We start from the raw sequence: 22,200 nt of genomic DNA, 5'->3' as shown, positions 1-22,200 counted from the left end.
AGGAAAACTTGCTTTCACAGAACTGAGAGTATCAAAGTATGGCATTCAGGGGCTTCCCTGTAATCAACCTCACCAGGTTCTTTGCAACTAATGAAAACAGATTCGTGACATTCACAAAGGGTTTTATTTCTGAATCTTGGAAGTATTTCTTAATTATCCATTTGGCACTCCCAGAAGATCAAATCCCTTATTTCTAATCGGTATTAGCTTTTCTGTACTGTTCCGGTTTGCTAAAGCTGCTGTTATGCAAAATACCAGAAATGGATTAGCTTTTATAAAGGGGATTTATTAGGTTACAAATTTACAGTTCTAAGGCCATAGAAGTGTCCAACTAAGGCATCAACAAAAGGACACCTTCACTGAAGAAAAGCTGATGGCATCCAGAACACCTCTGTGAGCTGGGGAGGCACATGGCTGGTGTCTGCTGGTCCTTTGCTCCCAGGCTCTGGTTTCAAAATGGCTTCCTCCAAAATGTCTCTGGGCTTCTGTCTCTCTTAGCTTCTCTCTTTCAGCCTCTGTGCATCCTTGCTTGTTCTCTCAGGGCATTTCTCTCTAAGCATCCAGAGATGTCTCTCTTAGCTTCTCCGTGGCAAACTCAAGGCTTCATCTCTTAGCTTAACATCTCTAAATATCCTTTTGTCTGCATCAACCAGTGTCTCCAAGAGTCTGGGTCTGTGTTAGCTCTTAGCTTCTCCCAGGGGCAAACTCTGGATTATATATCTTAGCTTTTCTCCAAAATGTCTCTCTCAGCTTCTCTTAAAGGACTCCAGTGATCTAATTAAGACCCACCCAGAATGGGTGGGGTCCACACATCAATGGAAACAATCTAATCAAAGGTCTCACCCACAGTTGGATGAGTCACATCTCCATGGAAACACCAAATCAAAAAATTCCATCCAAACAAGATTGGGTTAAAAGATCATGGCTCTTCTGGGGGTCCATATACTTTAATCTGCATGCAAACTTGTAAAACTGCCCATGTAGTTAGGGGGTGTGGGGCTGATGAAGCTAGGGTCAAGCCAGTCTCCCAGTCCTCCTCCTATTTAGGTTTAAGCTCAAGCAGGAAAGCCTTGAAAAGTGTTGCAAGGTTTTCAGGACTTGGTGATGGGCTAGTCATTTTTCAGCACTTTCCCACTTTCTAAGAGCATAATTTGCTCCCCTGGTAAAGTTGACCTTGGCAGTGATCTAATTATTAGAATGAACCAAGTGAAATTGTTTTTTGGAGGCCAAAATGGTTGATCATCAGCCATTTACTATGGTTCAATCTAATACCTCGTGGTCTTGGTTCTTTAAGCCAGTGCTACTCTAAAGTGTGTTCTGCTGACAGGCAGCCTCAGCTTCCCCTGGGAGCTCATTAGAAATGTAAATCCTTGGGCCCTCTCCCAGACCTCCTGAATCCCAATCTCCAGGAGTGGGAAGGAATCCGCGTTTCAACAAGCTCTCCGGGTGATTCTCTTGCCCATTCGAGTTTGAGAAGCACTGCTTTCAACTATGACCTGAATATTTAGGCCTGCCTTTGAGGGCTGCCTTCCCTGTTGGTGTGGCTTGCATCCAAACAGCCTCGTATACAATGACGGCTCCTTGTTAATGATAAGAACAAATGTTTCCACCAGCATGGTTGAACCAGGATGGGACGCCTTGACAAGAACAAATATGAATCCTTTCCCTGTGTGTATGAACTGTGGCTATGATAGCTTCAACAGTCTCATTTCTCTCTTTGCCAAGCACCTGCCACCCTAGTATCGGGTTCTTTCAAAAGGATGCGGCTTTGTAATGCATATCCAAGTACTGGGCCATGGAGTCTGCTCCCGGTCCTTTGATTAGAGAAGCTCCAGAGAGCTGGCTTAGGGTTAGCAGTGCTTTGACGACTTCTGTTGTGAACTGGCCGATGACAGAAGAGCCCCCTTCATGCTGGGGACAGCAACATTTCCAGCCCAACCCATGACACATTCACAATCCCATGGAGAATGTAGCCAGGACAAAGCTTTTGAAGAGGGATGTTCATGGCAGTGTGTTTTATGAATTGGAACTAGCCTAACGTCCAATGATGGGAGAATGAGGAAAGACAACATTCTTGGGTGATAGAGTATTATGCATCCATTTATAAACAAAGTTTCTAAAGAATTGTATGAAGAGTTTGGTTCACAAAGGAAAATGCTTTTAATTTTAAAAAGCAGTGTACAAGCACGTTTCTATGTTCCATCTCAACTTATAAAAACGCACCTGAAGGAAACTGCTGGAGATCATGGCAGTGCGCTCAGAGTGGCTTTGGGTGACAGGATTGCAGGTGGCTTTTGTTCGGCTCTTTCAGACTTCTTTGAACTTTCCACAGAATATGCCACTTTTTAAAATGGGGGTAGGAGGAGAAACCTTTAAGAAATGTATATTCTATTAAGGGACTGATGTATGTGTGTTTTAATCTTTGTAGCCCTTTCACTTAATACGTAATAGGCATGTTTAAGTGCTTGAAGGGAAGAAAGAATGAATGTAAGTGGATGAATATTAGGCTGTAAGCCCAGGATGGCAGTGATCCTGTCCTCGACTGCTGTGACCCCTGGTTAGTAGCCCAGGGCTTGGCAAAAGTTGCTGCTCAATTAGAATGGGTGGGTGGGGGTGAACGAGCTGACTGCTGGGGCTGCTAGACATGTCAGCTTCATCTAAGAAACGTCCCTGCTTAAAAGGCAAGTTAGTACTGTACCTAAGCCAGAACTGCCTCTAAATTAGAGGATCTTTCTAAAAGATCTTCAGGTCTCAGAATGTGCAGCATCTCCCTAGGATCCGGCCCTCCCCTGCTAACTCTCCCCACCCCTTCAAATTTTCTTTGTTCTTTCTTCCACCACACTCTCCTCCCCAACCTCCTCTGAGAATACACTCTTGTCACCTCCCCTACACTGTTGTGGCTGTGGGCTCCTTCTTTAGATCTAACCCTCACTGGAGCTGTTTGTGCCAATTTCATTTCCCTGCCCAACTTGACAGGAGCCCTTAACAAGCAACGAAAGCAAGCAGATAGATTTCCTCTCAGCATTCACTTGGGACAGTGTTTTTTCTGGGGATAGAAGATGGGCCCCTTCTTGCCAGGGGTCCACGGACAGCTCGTGGAGCCAGGGCACACAGACATGGCAAGGGGGTTAGCAAACCAAGGTGGTGGTGCCAAGCGCGGAGGAGTGTGGGGACAGAGCTCACACAGCAGCGCCGAGGGAGGCGGGGGAGGGAGGAGGAGTAGTGGGAAGTGGGCAGGCAGGATGGGTTTGCTGGAGATGGGCTTTGAGGATGGATGTGAAGCAGGGAAGACGTTCTAGGAGCAAAAGTCAACCAGAGTAAATACATTGCGCTCCTTCTCTCCCCTGAACCCCAATCCTCATCTGGGTGCTTGATCTGGGAAGCTTAGAATGCAGAAGGGACAGAACACAGGAGAGGAGCCCAGATATCTCATATGTGGAATACCTGAATGTTTCCCAAGTTTGTATCTTTGAGAGACAAGGAGAAAGTGGAGCAGACTTTTCTTATTTGGTAAAAAAAGGTTTTCCATCAACACCATTTCTCCATGATGACATGTACACTCGGAGCCTCAAAGCGGCTCACACTTCTTTCTGATGAACGGGACAGGGTGTTATGGCTGCAAGGTACCCTCCCAGCAGCTCTGGCAGACACAGTCTACTGGGCACCCAGGCTCAGCAAGGGGATGCTGGGGCAAATTTTAGCCTCTGTGGCTGCTTCATCCTGAGGTTTGTTCCTTGGGCTGAAGCACTTCTGGAATCCTAAAATAACCAAGGCTGGTTTCTTAGAGGTCAGGTGAGAGGTGTTTTGTTTTGTTTTGTTTTTCCTAAAGACAACTGATAAGGGTGATAGGCAGGAAATAAAAACTGAGAGAGCTGACCAAGCCAGGCTGATGGTGGGCATGGGAGGAAGAATCCACCAAGGGAAGCAGAGACCCGGGGTCAGGAGACCTGGGTTTCCGTTTAGGCCTCTGCCAAAATTTAGCTCTGCAATCTTGGGTCAAATTCTTTGAACCTTAGTTTCCTAATCAGCACACTGGACAGGTGGCCTAAAACAGTGGCTTTCATGGTGTGTTGACTGCTACTCACTGTAAGAAACACATTTTGATGTCACAACCCAGTACACACACACACACACACACACACACACACACACACCCCTATAGGCATACCTCAGAGATACTGAGGGTTCGGTTGCAGGCCATCGCAATAAAGTGAATGTCACAATAAAGTGAGTTACACAAATTTTTGGTTTCCCAGTGCACATAAAATCTTCATTTACCCTATATTGTAGTCTAGTAAATGTGCAATAGCTTAATGTCTACAAAAAAGCAATGTACATACCTTAATTAAAATATGACACAGAAACACGAAGTGAGCACATGCTGTTGGAAAAATGGTGCCAACAGACTGGCTCAATTCAGGGTTGCTACAAGCCTTCAATTTGCAAAAAACGCAATATCTGCAAAGCACAATAAAGTGAAGCTCAATAAAACAAGGTCTGCCTGTACATACACCTGCACACACACATAACAGAAACACTAGTTTCTCCAAACAATACTCACTACATGCAAGGTACTTTGGTATCTTCTGTTCTACTCTGTTCTATTTTATTATTATAAAAATGCTAGTCTTACCCTGATAAATGGTTTTCACAAGCCACTAATGGATCATGCCCTGCAGTCTGATAAGACACTGAAGTCCATAATTTCCGAGGTCCCTTCCAGCAGTAGAATCCAATGACTCTGCTAGGAGCCTAAGGGAATGTTGGAAAACAGTAGCTGAGCTGTGACAGATAACTGTGTGCTTCCGGTCTGGAGGAAGGCATGGTGTAGGACATGGCAGCAGCATGACCTGAAGATAAACAAGTAAATTACTAACAGCTTCTAAGGAGAATGTATAGTACCACAACTCTGACAGTGACTTAGAGAGTTAGGCTCTCCCCATCATTACACGGAGGGCAGCCAAAGCCAACAGCCATCAGAGGTGGGGGACATCTGACTCGTCAGATTGTAAGACAACCCCACTCACCCAAAGGGTGATCTCTAGTAGTCTCATCTGTTTACACTTCAATTGCCAAGGAGACAGGAGAAATAAACAAAAAAGCAACACAGAGAGCTCCTGAGTTCCCTCCTTTGACCTTGGCCCCAATCCTTGCTTCTTGGTCTTCTTTTGTTCCTAGTCCAGGAGAAGGAACTAGTGTTTCTCAGGCAGTAACTTGCCAAGGACTTGATCACATCACTGAATCCTCAGGACTATTTTATGGAAGCTCTATGATTCCCACTCTACAGGGGAAGGTACAGAGGCCCAAAGAGTTCACTAACTTGTTCTTGATCCCACTGCTGCAAAGTGGCAGGGCCAGGTGTGCATGAAGCCTCGTTTTTCTGATCCCAGAGCCCAGGGACTTCCTACCGGCCCATCCTGCCATGGCTTGAATCCAGAGTTTTTCTGGCATGAAAAAGTTGAGGCATCAAAATTTAGAGCAGGACAGGACTCAGAGATCGGGAAGTCCAAGCCCCTCATTTGTGAAGATGGGGGACTTGAGTCCTGCGAAGGTTCAGTGACTCACACAAGGTCATGTGGTGGTAGAACTGAGACTGGAGCCTGGGCTTCTAGAAATCTTTCCAAAGAATGTCAGCCATTAAAACAACAATAACAGTGATAATAATAATACTGAACCAGTCCTCCTGGTATAGAGCATCATTCATTCTAGATTATTTTAGTGTATCAATAAATACATAGACATGTTCTCCTATTCTGTAGATACCAGAATGTTTTAGGGTACTGAAACTTGTCAGGCCACCTCCAGATGTTTCTGATGTTGAGGGGTCAGCATTAGATGCTTGTTCATAGTGGGGAACGAATCTGAATTATCTGCAGTTCTATAGAAAAGGAAGCCCAGCAGGGACAGGTATCTAGGAGGCTGCCCTGCAGGTGGTGGGAGACTTGGTGGCTCTGGCCATAGGTGGACCTGTACCCCACCCTGCGTCCCCCTCCAGGCTGCCAAGCAGAGCAGGCAGGGGGCTGGTTGCCAAGGAAGGAAGGGTGGGGGGATGAAGGGTTTCACTTGTTGAAATCCCTTTGCCATCCTCCCAACAGATCTGAGAACTCAGGCAGCAGCAAGAGATGCCGAGAGGATTTCCATTTTGCTTCCCCAGCTGGCGCCTACTGAAGATTGGCTTCTGCATAGCAGGGATCAGTGGAGGTGGACTGGCTCCAAATCTGTGATACTATTTCCAATGCTTCTTAATATATTGAAGTGTTAACACTCTCCTCATGGCATTAGGATGGGTGGTTTGTGGAGGGATGTGTTCCGGGCAAGAAAGCAGGAGCGATGGATAGACAGGCAGGAAGGAAGGTTAGCAAGGTAGATGTGAGTAAGTTTGTCTGTAGGCACTTTAAGGTCATTTAACAAATTCCTTCTCTCCCCCGGAGGGGTAGACATTCCATCTCTGAGTCACTCTGCACATTTTTCTGAAAATTTCACCACATGCCTCGTTCAAACTTTGATGTCAGCCATCACCTCCCGCCCTTTCAGTTCCTGAGCACCTGGGAGAAGGAGGGAGTGGCTTGGGAGAGGGCCAGCAGGGGGTGCAGCCTTGAGGAGGGGAGGCCTCCTGGGAGCATTTTGCCCTCCCCTTGGGGAGTGAGGAGTCGCTGGGCCAGGAAAGGCAGCTTTCCACAAGGACCAGCCCCAGCAGGGCACGGGGAGACGGGCTAGAGATGCTCGGGGCAAGCTTCTGATTTCTGCCTCTTTCCAACAGCTCCTAAAGCCACGTCTCCTCTTAGAAATGGGCCTGGCCCTTCCAAGAGATTGGTGGCCAGTAGTTTTCCTCGACTTCCAAGTCAGCTCATTTCAGATGAACCCAGAGTTTTCAGGACATCACTGTGAACCTAGGCCTAGGCAAGTCCACTGTGCCCGAGAGTTCAACAGGGGAGTGAACCAAGATCAGTCTAGAAAGACTTTTTGCTGCCCAGTGGCATTTCCTATGACAGCATTTTCTTTTAGCCACTTGGTTTTGTGGTATCTGTCTGCAGGGCTGTTTATATTTCTGGAATGTGGCATATCTTCCACAAATCTGGCTAGGTACTTTCTGAAAGCTTCACTCCAATCTTGGTTACACCTAGTGCTACAGATGCTGCAAAAAGCAGCTGTTCTGAATGCTTTATTTTGATTTTGAGAAGCACTAGGTAACTTTTACATGGTAGATAGGCTCCCTAATCAGCCTTAGCTTAAGCAGACGTATTTTAATATTGGTTTGGGGAAGATCAGTTGCTTGGAAGCCAGATATGGTTTCTAATCCTGGATCTTCCATTTACCAGGTGTATGACTTTGAAAATCTACTGACTTTCTCTGAGCCTCTGTCTCCTTATCTATAAATGGGAACAAGACTTGTCTCGTTGGGTTGTGTGAGCATCCCATGATATTCCTTCTATAATGCGCCAGCCTAGAGCTTGCCATCGGTTGGGAGTCTCCCTCAGGAGCTTACAGTGGTGGAGGAGAGAAACGATCCATCTACAGCCCCTTTTTCCTGCTCAAGAGGATACAAATGAGAAGTGATACCCTATTTCCCACTGTAACCTCTGCCATTACCTGTCCCCTTCTTGGGGCACTGGTAACAGAGGGGACAAGTTGACAAGTACTGGGCAAGGCAAACACCTGGCTCTAGAGAAATAGATCAAACAGAGTGAAGGTGTATTAGTTCTCTGTTTTGCATAACAAATTATCACAAATTTATCAGGCTAAAACAATACCCATTTATTATCTTGCTGTTTCCATGGGTCAGAAGTCTGGGTACCACTTAACTGAGTTCACTTCTCAGGGTCCCTCCAGGCTGAAGTCGAGGGGGCAGCTGGAGCTGTGATCCCATCCGAGGCCCAGGGTCCTCTTCCAAGCTCATTGGTTGTTGGCAGGATTCAGTTCCCTGGGGTTGTAGGACCCAGGCCCTCAGTGCCTAGGAGCTGCCTGCCATTCTCCACAATGCGGCACTTGGCTCCTTCAAGGCCTACAGGGGCATATCTCCGCTGCTACTTATCTCTTTTAACAGTCACCTGGGTGGGCCAGACTCAGCCAGCATAACCTCTTGTTTGATTACCTCAACGTCAACTGAGTAGGGACCCTCATTACATCTTCGAAATCCCTTTCGCCTTTTAACGGAACATAATTCAGAGGTCCTACCCATGCTTGCGGGAAGGGGTGACGGCGGGACCCTAGGGCTCAGGAATCCTGGAGACCATCTCAGTTTCCTGCTGACCACAGAGGGGCCCCAGGTCTCTCCAGATGAGCAGAGGAGAAGCCTTCTTGCTTGTCCTCCATACCATTTTTATAAGAACAAACATTACGGGGCCTACAAAGCCCACTCTCTTGCAGGGTCCAGGTACGGCTCAGGCGTGGTGAGATTGCTACAAAGAGAAGAAAAAGGGGACAGATGCGGGACAGCTCTGCAATGCAGCGGCACCATGTGCTTATGAATGGGAGGGTTCAACGTGGGTCGACCTGTGACTTAGGAAAATAAATAGATTTTTTTTCAAGTAGGAGAAAGGGCTCGTTTTCCCTGGGAAAGCTCCATTAGCACCTGTCCGTCTGCCTCCAGTGGACACCTCATACTAGTTAACGCCCGGCAAGCACAGCCCAGCATAGAGGAGCAAAGGCATCAAAGAGTTTTCCTTTCTTTCCCGTCCAAGAGATAAACACTATGGTGGCACCTGATGAGGGAAATGTTCCCCGCTAATGTATGGCAGAAATCCATTATAGCTTCTAAGCAGACAAAGAAAAAGATTTTGGATGGGGAGAGGTGTGAATTCCTCACCCTGAAGCTGTCACTGTGAGAGGTGGATCTTCCCAGGAACCATAACTCAGCTGCTGGCGCTGGAACTCACTGGAATGCACATGGTAGTCTTTGCATCTGCAAATGCGCAGTGCTGAGCAGCAGGCAGGAGTTCAGCAGCCCAGAAACCCAACGCTGGATGGCCGGGTTGGCACAGCAGGGAGACGCTCAGGGCATCCGCAAGGCAAGGTTGGCCAAAATAATGCTTGTCTCAAATAACCGATAGTTAATATTTCATAAGGAGAAAGGAGAATTTTGCAGAACTTTACACTCATTTCATGGTATGCCAATTTATTCTTTAATCTAGAATTAGCTACTGCAGAAAGCAGGAGGAACAGGGACTATAATCTTTTTGGTGTTTAGGGCCTCTAGAGGCTGGAGGTCTCTACCACCCCTACAGAATCGTGTAAGACCAAAACAGGAGTCATTTCTCCTAATCCACTGCTTCCAGGCAAAATCACATTGAAACCATCGTCTCTCAGAACCAGAGAGTAGGGATTCTTGTGTGTGATAACAGCAAAAACTTTTCATGCAGTGTAGCATCTCACAGCTTTATTGAGTGATTCATGAATCAGGCAGCCTCCCATTCAGAAAGTAGAAGAGGGCGTGGAAGGGGAAGCTCAAATAGGGTGAACATGGAGGCAAGCAAGGCAATGTTATGATTGGCTGATGTCGGTTTCCATTTTACATGGGGGGTGGGTCTTACAAAGTGGGGAGAAGACAGACGCAGATTAGCATAGTATGCTTGCCCATTCTGATAAGCTCCCTCTCCTGGACCAAAACTAGTTTTATCAGTAGGTGTTGCTTCTCTGCAGTTCTGTAGGGGCGGGGGGTTCCATTTTTTTCAAAAACCTCTGCAGATCAATTGTTGTCTTCTGGAAAAGCCCTTCTTGAAAAGGGGTCCCTCCCGGTAAGGCCCAATGCAAGCGACCACTTTCTTTTACTCAACATGTGTTTTGTTCTGGGCTGTCATGCAGCACCTGGCACTGTGTCTGAGACAAAATACTGACTTGGAAAATGTGCTATGGGTGGATGGATGCTTCTGTTTTCAGCAGCCTTTTCCCTTCCCCCATGTTGCCCACAAGATCCCCGGGCATTATCAGATAACATTTTGCATTTCTCAAAACTTGCCTGATGTTAAAAAGATTAATAATAGCCTGGGGGCACTTTCCAAATATACAGATTACTAGGCCTCTCTGTTAGAAATTCTGGTTCAGGAAGTCTAGGTTGGAGCCCAGGAAACTGGGTTTTTGCCAAGCACTTCCCATAAATCTTTCCTTCAGATGGACGCTGAGATAAGCAGCAGGAGCTCAGCACTTCCTCACCCAGAGCTGGAGGAGCCAGGGCCACCTGACTTGGTTTCTGAGGGGCTATCAACAGTTACCACCTTGAGCTTTGGTTGGCAGCACTGAGGACGTGAGGGGCTTCAAGAGCCTTCTGGTTTACCCGCCAAGCCACCCAGGCACAGCTCCACATCCTGGCTCCTGCCTTCCAGAAGGGATGCACCTAGGGGAGGGCTGTTCAGAACCCCTTCTATCTCTGGGACTGCCCACCGAACTTCTGCCTCTCTCGGAAGGCAGGATCCCTACCCCGAACCCCAAACATGGCCGGCCAGGGGCTTGTCCAAGGTTGATGAGTTGTGAAATTAGTGGGTCACAAGCAGGTGACTGGTGTCCTGGGGGTTCCCGCTCCTTGGCTCTGGGCAAAGGTTGTCAGTAAGTGTATTGTCAACTTCCAACCTTTCTCTGGCCAGGAAGTAATCCTTAATGAGCACGCAGGAGTCTGAACTTCCGCTCCACCCCTCCCCCACCCGGAGTCAGCCAAATGCACAACTTAACACTTGTTTCCCTCTTTCCCTTGCAGCCGTCTCCAACCTGGACATCGAGAGTAAGCTGAGTGTGTACTACTGAGTGCCATGGCACCAGCAGAGAAACATCTTCCTTCCGGCCACGAGACTGCCCTGCATGGAGGAGCTGCACTGCCACGCCCGGCAGAGCCTGCAAGCCCTGCACGGAGGTGACTGATCCCGGGCTTGCTGGGTTGGCCCAGGAGCTGGCAGGGGACTCGGGTTGTCTCATCGAGAGGTGCTCTGTCCCATCAGTCCCAACCTCCACCCCCTCTTATTAGACCTAGTACTTTGACACACTCCCTTTCTACTCTGAAATGAAATTCATGGATAATATAGCCTACTATGCACATAATGAAAAATAGCATGGTGACCTAACTCTGATAATAACGATAAGAGAAATTAGAAGGAAAATCATTTATAACAACATAGAGGCGTACTCGCTTTATTGCACCTCTTCGCAGATATTGCCTTTCTTGACAATCAAAGGCTTGTGGCAACCCTGTATCGAGCCAGTCTATTGGTACCATTTTTCCAACACCACGTGCTCACTTTGTGTCTCTATGTCACATTTCAATTAAGGTATGTACATTGTGTTTTAGACATTGTGCTATTGCAAACTTAGCAGACTACAGTGTAGTATAAACATAACTTTTATATGAACTGGGAAGTCAAAGAATTTGTGTGACCTGCTTTATTGTGACACTGGCTTTATTGCAGCAGACTGGAATTGAACCCGCAATATCTCTGAGGTATGCCTGTAATATGTACTTCAAAATGTAGTTGCCCAGGCACAACTACACTAGAAGCCCTAATGAAGCAGGCAGGTGTTTTTACCTCTCAGGAGTAGGGTTGGGTTGAGAAGCAAAGACGATCAGAAGCCCTGCCAAATGAATAAGAAGGCAATTGAAGGAGCAGAAGGGCAGAAAGACACTGCCATAAAGGCTGGTATATTCAGGGTATATTAAATGTGAGCCAAAAAATTACTTTTTGGTGGGGGGGATTATAATTAAAAGAGAATTAGGTTTGACTTGGAATTCAGCTCTAGGCTTTTCTCCTATAAGAATGTCAGGTGGACATTTGAATATTGCCTTGGACCTGGGGTACTTTTCCCTGGGTCGGGACCGTCCTGTGCATCACAAGATGGCCTTCACCCTGGGCTTCCACCCAAACAGTCTAACAACTGGACCCACCCCTGGGGGGCTCTTCTGCTCCTGTCGAGAACCAGTGATGGGGTCCAGCGCCCCATTCTAGAGAAGGACGTGGAGACCTAGAGAGGTTGAGAGACTTGTTCGGAGGCACACAGCAGGTCAGGGGCAGAGTCAAGACCCAGACACAGGCCTCCAAGCTCCCAGTCAGAACTCTTTTACAATGTGTCCAAGGGAAATAAACAAACACATCTATATTTATCATTCTATTTCTCTCACAGTCCTGAGAATGCCAGAGACAGGCACCTGTCAGTCAAGATGGAAGATACTGCCTCTTCTTGGGCTGGTTATTTTTCAGTGACTTAAAACCATTCTAATGTGGTCAAGAGGATTAAAACTAACATCATCCGTTTAGAACCCCCTGAACTGGGTATGAGGAGTTGGCTTGCCAGCTTCATCGGCCTTTAGATTTTTATTATGGAGATACATGGTATCTGCCTATTCAATGCCTTGGTTCCAAATTCCCTCCACTCTTTTAGGGAATGATGCTTCACCAAATAATTAAAATTCAAATGAAATATATCAATGTCAGTATCAAGATGAAGAAATAAAATGAAAAATATTGTATTCACCTTATTTTCTTCCATGTATGTATGGTTTCTACATTTTTCCCTATACCTCATCATTTTTCCTTTAAATGAAAGAGCTAACCTACTAATATTACTCAAGCAATGATTCCTAAACCATTTTCCTTGAGGGTTAATGACAGCCACTGTGAAACAGCCACATTATAGAGTGATGATCGGTATTACTAGAAGTTTCTCCAGCATACTTACTCTTCACTTCAGTTGACTAAAAAGCTCTCCTTGAACTAATTTTTAGTTCAAGCCACTTTTTGGAAATCTCTTGTGATTTTCCCCTTTCTTTTGCAGCCTGGATTAGGTGCCCTTCCCATAATATCATGTGCATCCTGTCATCATGACACTAACAACCTGGTATCATAACTAACCACTCATGGGGTTTGTCTTTCACCATTAATCCATGAGCAACTCAAGGACAAAGATTGTACCTTATTAATTTCTTTTCTTCAAAGCACTTAGCCGAAACCTGACATAGTAGTTCCTTAATGAATGCTTGAGGGACTGAATCAAATATTGCAGAAGACTGCTTGAACATTGAGGGAACAGGATGACTATGGAAGAATCTGATTAACTTTAACTAAATACTCTCTCTCATCTCATCATCAGAGAGCCTGAGTGACATTAGCCCTTTAGACATAATTATTTTTATCCCTTTACGATTATTAGTGTTACCCCTGATTTCAATTTTGACGGATTCAACCAGATAACACTAAACCACTCACAAGTGATGACATTTCAGAGCTTTTTCAGGTAGGGACATAATGGCAGAACCGAAGAACAGCAAGTGTCAATATCAGTTTTCTCTCAACTTCCTCCTGGGGCTGAGAGAGGGACTGGGGGCCTCCTGGGGTTTGGAAAGAAGACAGTGGAGCTGTATCTTGCCTGCCACAGACTAGCTTGCTTTGTGGTTGGCTCAAGAGCAAATCTTGGGTGTAGTAGTTTTAATGGCACTATAGAGAGCCACAAACAGGAATTATAGGCATCATAGAATTAAAAACATGCAGAGTAGAATTAAAATTAGAAAGTGACTTTTTTTAACCTCATCTAAGCAATAACAGTAGTATAACAGCGTATTCTTCAGAATAATCCACTTCTGCCATCTAATGGCACTGAGTATTACTGACCCATCAGCCAAATGCCTTGCTCAGCAAATGCTGCATTGCCTTCCCTGGAGGTTCTCTGTTTGGACAGCTGGAAAACACTGGCTCCCACCAGGAGGGAGTGGAAAGTGGAGCCCAAACAAGTGAGGCCGGGCTGGCAGCAGCTCTGGGCTCCTTTTGGAGACGAGGCTATAAGGAGGGGGCTGGGGGATTGACATGAGGACCTATAAATTGGCTGCCTTCAAGAGCTACTCAATACAAACCCCTCCACAAACTGTATTGAGGACCAGGCACTGTGCTAGACTCTAGTTTTCAAAGAGCAAAAAAATATGTTCCTTGCCCAGAAGGAATTGCTGGTCTAGTGAAGGAGACAGACAAGTAAGCAGGGAATTTCAACACAGTGATGTGGGAACACGGAGGAAAGATAGTTAATTATGCCCTGGAGCTTCAGGGAAGGGTCCCTGGAGGAAGTAGCACCTAAATGGATTTCAAGTTCTTTAGCATTCAATTCTCACCCACCCCCACCTTTTTTTTTTAATTTTTAGTCATTACACAAGGTTCAGAGCCAAAAATGGCTTTAAGTGTTGCCAATGTGTATGTCTGTAAGTCAGGGAGAGAGAAATAAGTGACTGTAAAGATATATTTATATTTCCTTTCTTTTCAAGTTTCAGGGCTGGAATCTAAGTTTCATTGGTCCAAGAGAATAAGGACCAAAGTTCTCCCCACCCTACCAGCAGAAAAAAATAGATATTATTAGAGATAATGTCATTAATCGAGCCTGCCTCCTCCCAGCCTGGGGCAAATGAGGAGATATTTCAGAAAATGTGGGAGGGAAGTGGTTGAATGGGAAACTGTGTTACTGTCTCCTTTCTGACTCCTCCCCTCCTTCTGCCTCATTCTTCTGCTCTTCTTGATGGATTTAAGAATGTAAAGCTTCTACTGATCCTGCCCATTTAGAAAATCCTACTGTTTGCTTGCAGAGAAAAATGAGGGTAGCACTGAAGGTAGGCCCCAGGCTGGCACTTGAACAAGGAAGTCATTTATCTCAAAAAGTCTTCCTGATAAACACTGACTTGGAGGGCCACGTAGCAAAGACCACCTACATGGCAATGAGGCCCTTTCCCTGGTTGCGCATGGGAGCTAACATTCATCTAAAGAAGCCCCAGCAAGGGAAGGTGAGGAACACAACCATATGTTCCTGACAAAGACAAAGTTGGCAGAGGTGAGGCAGTGAAGCCCACAGAGTGCCAAATCAGACATGGGTAGATGTGGGAAGGCTCGAGGGTGCTCAGTTAGCAGTTTGGGGAGCAGCACTTCAAACAAAGCGCAGAGGAAAGGGGCCACCATTGGGCAGGCTGGTCAAAAAGCAACGACAGGGCCTCCCTGCACCTAACAGCGAGGACAATGACGACACGGCCCACTAGAAATACAGGGATATGGAATGTGCTCCAATGTTGAAAGACTAGGCTTTCACAAAAGCAGTAATTCCTTCTTTCATTCACTCAACAGCCATTTGCTGAGAACCCACTATGTCCCAGGCACTGCAGGCTCTGGGACCCAAAGCTGAATAAAACATAGCCTCTATCCTCCAGGAGCTGACTTCCAGTGGAAAAGGCAGACATAAAGAGGCACATCGTTATTTTTATTAATGCAGTGATAGAGATGAACTGGGCACTGGGCATTGTGGGGGCTTTGGAGAAGGGGCATCTGGCCTCACCTGAGGGGGGTCAGCATAGGAGAAGTTCTGTTTCCTAATGTGGGTAGGATAAGCCGTGCCTTTTGAGCTGCCAAATCTTCTGGCTTGTAGTTAACATACATTCTATATATTACTGATATTCGGCAAATTAGACTGTGATAAAATAGAATCATAATCAAACACTGTCACTCCCAGGGCAGCCTGGCTCTGCTGAGTGAGGAGGTGTGTTAGGACCTCATGGTGCCACTAGGCAGAAGTAAGCAGTTGAGTGCACAGACCACCAGGAACAAGTCTCTACCCCTGATGGCTTGTCAGGTGGCTCGTCCTCCCTGAGCCTGTGGAGGCCTCTGCAAAGGAGGGATGGTATTAGGGCCTGCGACATGAGGCTGTGGAGATGGTGCACGTCGAGCTTTAGCAGGCGACCAGTGCTGAGTAAATGGCGGGCATTATGGTGATGCTTACAGATGGGCTGAGGAATGGCGATTTTAAATAACAGACAGGCGGATTAAAATCCCTGCTGCAGACTTTCTTGGGTATGGTAGGATCATGTTGGAAGCAATACAGTTATCTTAGGTTATTTGTTTTTCTTATTCCTTTGTTCTGTTAGGGTTTGTTAGTTTTCTTGGGGTATGGTAGGGACATGTTGGAAGCAAAGTAGTTATTTTAGGTTGTTTTTCTTAATCCTTTGCTTTGTTTTGTTTGAAATGTTGTGTTTTGCTGTTTGTCGGTTTTAATTTTTTGGTAAAGTTAAAAAAAATGAAGTGTATATTAAAATGTAAAAAAGAAAAAAAAATCCCTGCTGCACAAATTGGTACCCAGAGCACGAGGGGGTCTCTCGAGATTTCAGGCCCCAGGCAGGAATAGGGGCTGGATTTGGGCAGGGGGCATGGCCTTTGGTGTGGCCAGGGTGTTGGGCAGGCTGTGCTTGGGGGCTCACCGGGTGTCCCAGTGACTCTTGTCCTGACCTCAGCACCACTTCATCCAGAGGGATAATTCTTGGCTTTTCCAGGTGGGTAGCTGTATTCTTGAATCCAGGCTGTCACTGGGCTGACTTTACTTTCTCTGGGATCCCAGGATTTCATTTCTGATGCCCTTGAGTGTTGCGGGGGGCAGGACTTAGACAGGTGTAGTGACATGCTAGTCAAGGGGCACTCCGGAGAGAAATTTTAAAAAAAAATTTTTTTAATGATTAATTAAAGCCCTGCTTTATAGTATTTGCCAATTTCTGTGTTGTAAACACTGCTTGCAGGGCTGATTTCAAGCCACCAACAGTTTAACAGTGGGCTCAGAACATTCCTGAACACAGGGCAGTTAGCTCTCCTGGGCCAGAAAGAGCTGGCACCAGCACCCCAGGCGGCCTGGGAGCGTTTGTCTGGGGCACCGGGCAGCATCGGGGCGTCTAGGTCGGCCTTCCGCTCCAGCAGCTCCACCAGAAAACCCCCTAGCCTTGTTCTGAGCCTTTCTCCCCGCCTAGGATCGTGTGGTTTTGAAATGAAGCCCATTGAGGAATATACGGCCCTTTCTGAACCCCAGAAGTGAGCCATCTTGTATACAGAGATGATGAGATGGACCCGCTGAAATGTAGTCGTCCATCTTATTATGGAGGCAAAGTTTCGCCAGGAACCATTCCGAAAAAACGATCCGGGATACAGATGAGCTTGATTAGTGATCCCTCACTTCTTTACTTTTGCTGACACACCCGGGGGTGGGGAGGAGAGCGAGAGAGAAATTGCAGATGGCCAGGGCATCTCAGTATTTCTGCTCGGTCTGCCCTCAGAGCACCGGAGCCAGAGCGACCGCCGAGAGCAGCGCGCCGCGCCCCCGGCTGTGGCAGTCCCGCCGCTGCCCGCCTACCCGCCAGCGCACAGCCAGAGGCGGCGCGACGTCAAGGACCGTCACTTCTTAACGGTAAGCCTGGCGCCGGGAGCACTCGCCCGGGCCCGTGAGTACAGCTGGGGCGTCCACTCACCCTCCTCTCGGTGAGGGCGGCTGGGCCAGCTGAGAGGCCCAGTAATGGGCTCCTGAGAACAGAATTCATCTTTCCCTTTTCCATCCTGAATGAAATCCCTCTTCTTGGAATAGAATGGGGAGGCAGATATATATTTTTAGTTAATTGGCAGCACAATGCCAAAAAGCAATCATAGGCAAGGGCTCTAAAATCGAGGGGAAAAAAAAAATGTGGTTTCAAATCCTAGCTCTTCTGCAAACACGCTGAAAGATTTAAGGTGGGTTATGGCCCTTTTTTTGTCCTCAGTTCCCTCATCTGTAATATTGGGATAATAATAGAACCTGGCTTATAGGGCTTGAGGATTCAAAGATAGAAGGCATGTCAAGAGCTAAGCACAGTGCCTGGGACAGAATAAGACCTCAACACATACCAGCTATTCCTAGGATTACTATTATTATTCATTATTCCTCAAGTGACAGAGGGGCCGACTTGGTGGTTGGGGCTAGCTGGAAAGAACAGAAAGGTAAAACCAAAATTACCCCTTAAAGAAGACTCATTCATCACCTCCTGCTTCCCCATTCCATGAAGGAGACTAGTTCTTTGGAGTAATTTGTGGCCACCCTACTGTAGATTCCAGCCTGACCTGGGTGAGGGTGGCTGTAACTCAGTCAGGGCCCCAAGTCTAGATCGCAGGGGATGAAGCCGAGCCCAGCTTGGGTCTCCAGCAAACACCATCATCCCAGTTTGCCTTCTGGGGCCGCAGTGGGGACAAGTGAACACCCTGGGCAACTAACTAGAGTGTTGGCGAAGTAAGGGGCTATGGTTTCTGAGATCAAATCAGCCACCCACCACCTGCCTGAATGGCAGATTCCTGCTTTGTGGTCATTCTGGTTTGAGACCCGAAGTCTGTAGTAGTTTCAACAGTGGGAGTACAAGTTGAGGTTTTCATTTGAAATTAAATTTGTGTATGACTACCAACCCTTCATCCTCAGGGCTTTTATAATATGCAAAAGACACACAAAACATTTGAGTCACACGAGGCCAAACATCCAGCTGAAAATAGAGGACTTTGTCTAAATGAATCCACATGATATAACATATGCAGGCAAAACACTGAGCAATCTTGGATAACATATTGATGTTTTCCCTACTTGCAGCTGGATGGTAGGTGCCATGTGCTTTAAAGCTTAGCAAGCACATACTAAGTGCCAGGTGGCAATCACTCCATTGCTGCAATGTGTGCAGCACAAGAACAAGAAAGGGAGGGAAGAGCTGTTTACAGCTCTCTAGTTCTTTATATATACACATAGTGATTTGTCAAAAAGGCCCTTACACCATGAAAGTTCTTATTAAGCTCAAATCTGCTTGCTGAAGCATTTGCTTTTAATGAGGCAGTTTCTGTATAAAAATGCTGAAACTATTTTTGCCATTCATTGTGACATGTTTTGTGGCTCATTAGGTTGGTTTTTTGGGGGAAGGGGGATGGGGAGAAGAATTTCAAGCTTTCACAGAAATGATATAAAAATGTAACCCTTTGTCATAATCTGCATAATTTTAATAACATATGTATACCAAACTAAGACTATAGGAAAAGGCTTAAAATCATACATAGCAATGAGGGTGTTTCATTTGCCCAGCAAACATCAAGAAGAGAGGACTCCGGTTCACACTTACATAAACTTTAGAACTTCTGCCCATCTCAAATGACAGTGTGGAAATACTAAGTAACTTGGGAAAAGTTTTAACTGTCTCATTTATTCAGTTGAGCTTGGTCACCAAGGGAAGATTTTCCATCGAAGTAACATCTCTCAGACCTGGAGCTGACTCAGAATAGAACATGGTTCTATGCATTAAGCTTACAAGGGCTAGGCATTGCTGCAAGAGAAAAGCTGCAGGAAACTTACAAATTGCTGGAGAGACATTTTCTTAGACAGCAACTCTCCTTCTTTCATCTAAGAGACTTAGTTAAGCCATTTCTTTCTTCCTTCATAAAAGCATTTATGATGGAATTCTGATATTCAATCATCCACAACTCTGCAGGCTGTTATACTGTACTTTAGTCATTAATGGCAGGGACTGGGAAGCCAAACTGCCTGTATCTGATTCTCTGATCCACCACTTACTAGCTGTGTGACCCTGGACAAGTTAATCATTTCAGTATCTCAGAAATAATAATAGATATTACTTCATAGGTTTGGCGTGAGGGTTTAATGTATCAACATGTGTTAACAATACCTGATGCATAATAAGCACTCAATAAGTATTAGATATTATTATTATTATTAGCCAGTCAAGTCCTCGAGGCATCTGTGATATAGTGATAAGATCATAGGTTTAGATCCCAGCTCTACAACCTATTGGCTGTGTGATTTGGAAAAAAATTATTTTACCTTTCTTGTCCCCAGTTTCTTTGTCTGTAAAATGGGGGTGATAATTTAACTTCTTAAAGATTGTTAAGAAGACCTCATATGATTTCATAAGATTAAATTATGTATATAATTTAATATAGAGATATTTTATATATTATGAAAAACGAATATGTATGAAATATATAACTTCAATCTTCAGGGAGAGTTAAAAGTGCCTAGCACAGTAGCTGAAATACCTGCATATCTGAATCTATATTTATAATCATTTATAATAAAACTCTTACTATTAAATGAAAAGCCTATAGCATTTATTCACATATAAGACTGTGGAAAGTATAAATTATTATACCCTTTCTGGAGGGCAAGTTGACAATATTTATTCAAAACTGTAAGATATTCATTCCCTCTGATCTAGTAATTCTACATTTAGGAATTTACCACAAAGCAATAATCAGTGTGTATTCAAAGATTTATTCACTAAGATGTTTGTCAAAGTACTATTTACAATAAGAAAAATAATTACAAACAATCTAAATGTCCAACAGGGGATTAGTTTAATGAATCCTGATATATCCACAACATAGAATACAAGATCAAAAACAGTGTTATAGAAGAATATTTTATAACATGGAAAATGTATATGATTTTTCGTAAGGGTTTTTATGAAACAGTGTCAAAAATATCTATGAGTGTATATGTGTGTGTAGATATACACACATGCATCGGACAAAGGCAAGGATAGTGATCCTGATATCAGACAAGGAATAAATCAAGCCAAAAAGCATTAGGTTTGACAAGGAAGGGCACTCTTACTGCTAAAAGTCATGGTTCACAAATAAGTGTAACACTCAGGAATATTTATGCACCAAATAACACAGCCACCACCTTTCTGAAGCAAAAACTACAGAAGAAGCAAATACACACACAGAGAAACACACTAATAATAGAAGACTTTAATACACTACTCACGATACAAGACAGATCAAGTGGACAAAAAATAAGGAGACAGGACCCAAACAACATAATCAATAGAACTCTACACTCAGATAATAAAGAATACACTTTCTTCCAAAGCGCCCTTGGAACAGTCACAAAAATTGATTATAAACCAGGTCACAAAGAAAATATCAGTAAGTTCCATAAAGTACAAATATTACAAACAACAGTTTCTAATCACAATGCAATAAAACTAGAGATTACTAACAAAAACATTAAAAAGGTTCCTTCCACCTGAAAAATTTTAAACCTTCTATTAAATTCATCTTGGGTGAAAGGAAAAATACAAACTGAAATTACACAATTTCTTAAAAATAATGACAATGAACCCCAGCCCTATTGATGTTTTGAGCTGGTAATTCTTTTTGGGGGGTGGGGGGTGTGCTTTGTAGGATATTTAGCAGCATCCTTGGCTTCTACCCACTATATGCCAGTAACACACTCTCTCCCCAGTCATGACAACCAAAAATGTCTCCAAATGCTGCCCAAATCACCCCTGGTTGAGAACCATTTCATTAGATCCATATCTCACACCATACACAAGATTAAACTCCCGATGGAGCAGGAACCTAAATGTAAATACTAGAAGAAAATGTGGGTGAATTATTCTTTAACCTCAGTCTAGGAAAAGGCTTTCTAACTCTGACTCAAAATATAGAGGCAATAAAAGAAACAGATTGGTAAATTTGAACACAGTATTTTTATGTGTGCCAAAACACTATAAACAAAGTTAAAAGACAACCAAAATTCCGGGAGAAAATATGTGCAACATATTGTATAGAAAAGGGGCTAATATCTCTAATGGATGAAGACCTCTGAAAAATTGAGGGATGAAAGAGCAAACACCTGATAGGACAATGGTAAAAAGACAGGAACAGGCAATTCAGAAAATATAATATACAGATGTTTCTCAAACTTAAGAAAAAATGTTCAAATTCACTCATCATAAGAGAAATGCAAACAAAGATGAGATTCCATTAATCACCTTTGAGACTGGCAAAAAATTAAACAATATGACAGCATATCTGTTGGGAAAACTGGGGAAACAGGCCTTATCATACACTGTTGGTGGAAATGCCAACTTAGCCCGACCCATCTGGAGGGGAATTTGGCAATATCTAACAAAACCACATGTGCACTTACCTTTTGACTCAGCAATCCCACTAAAGGTATATCTCCAATATTACAAAATACATTTGCACAAGGATACTCATTGCAGCATCACTTGCAATGACAAGATACTGGGAAGAAACAAAATGCCTACACATAGAAGAGTGATTGAGTAAGCTACAGGGCATCCACACAATGGAGTAGTATTCATCTGTAACAAAAATTAATAAGAATAAGAATAAGAAAAATCTCTATAAACTGATAAGTAGTGATTTCCAGGACATACTCTAAGTGAAAAAGCAAAGCCCAAAAGAGTGTCTATAGTATGCCACCTATCACGTTAGAAAGAAGGTATATAAGAAATTGCACAGGTATTGGCTTATTTGTGTAAAAGAAATGCAGTCAATTCTGCTATAATGCAACAGATGCATCTGCAAGAAATCTCCTCAATATGCAAAATTGCACAGTAAAAATCAAAGGGCTTATGGAGAAAGTGAGTTTAGGGTACAACCCTCAAAAACT

The 22,200-nt window shown here is 44.6% G+C and overlaps 1 protein-coding gene across 1 annotated transcript in view; it reads left to right on the top strand.

Moving 5' to 3' along the window:
• The first annotated feature begins 2,520 nt into the window (after window positions 1–2,520).
• The window catches only part of NHS (NHS actin remodeling regulator), a 45,523-nt gene continuing 25,843 nt past the window's right edge, over window positions 2,521–22,200 (top strand). The window contains 3 exon segments of the mRNA XM_037822697.1: window positions 2,521–2,557; window positions 10,688–10,840; window positions 17,033–17,163. Of these exon segments, the coding sequence (XP_037678625.1) occupies window positions 2,521–2,557; window positions 10,688–10,840; window positions 17,033–17,163 (321 nt within the window).

Source organism: Choloepus didactylus, chromosome Y (genome assembly GCF_015220235.1).
Source record: "Choloepus didactylus isolate mChoDid1 chromosome Y, mChoDid1.pri, whole genome shotgun sequence".
Lineage (NCBI taxonomy): Eukaryota > Metazoa > Chordata > Mammalia > Pilosa > Megalonychidae > Choloepus > Choloepus didactylus.
The sequence above is the reverse complement of the archived record's forward strand: the minus strand, read 5'-3'. Positions and strand labels throughout refer to the sequence as shown.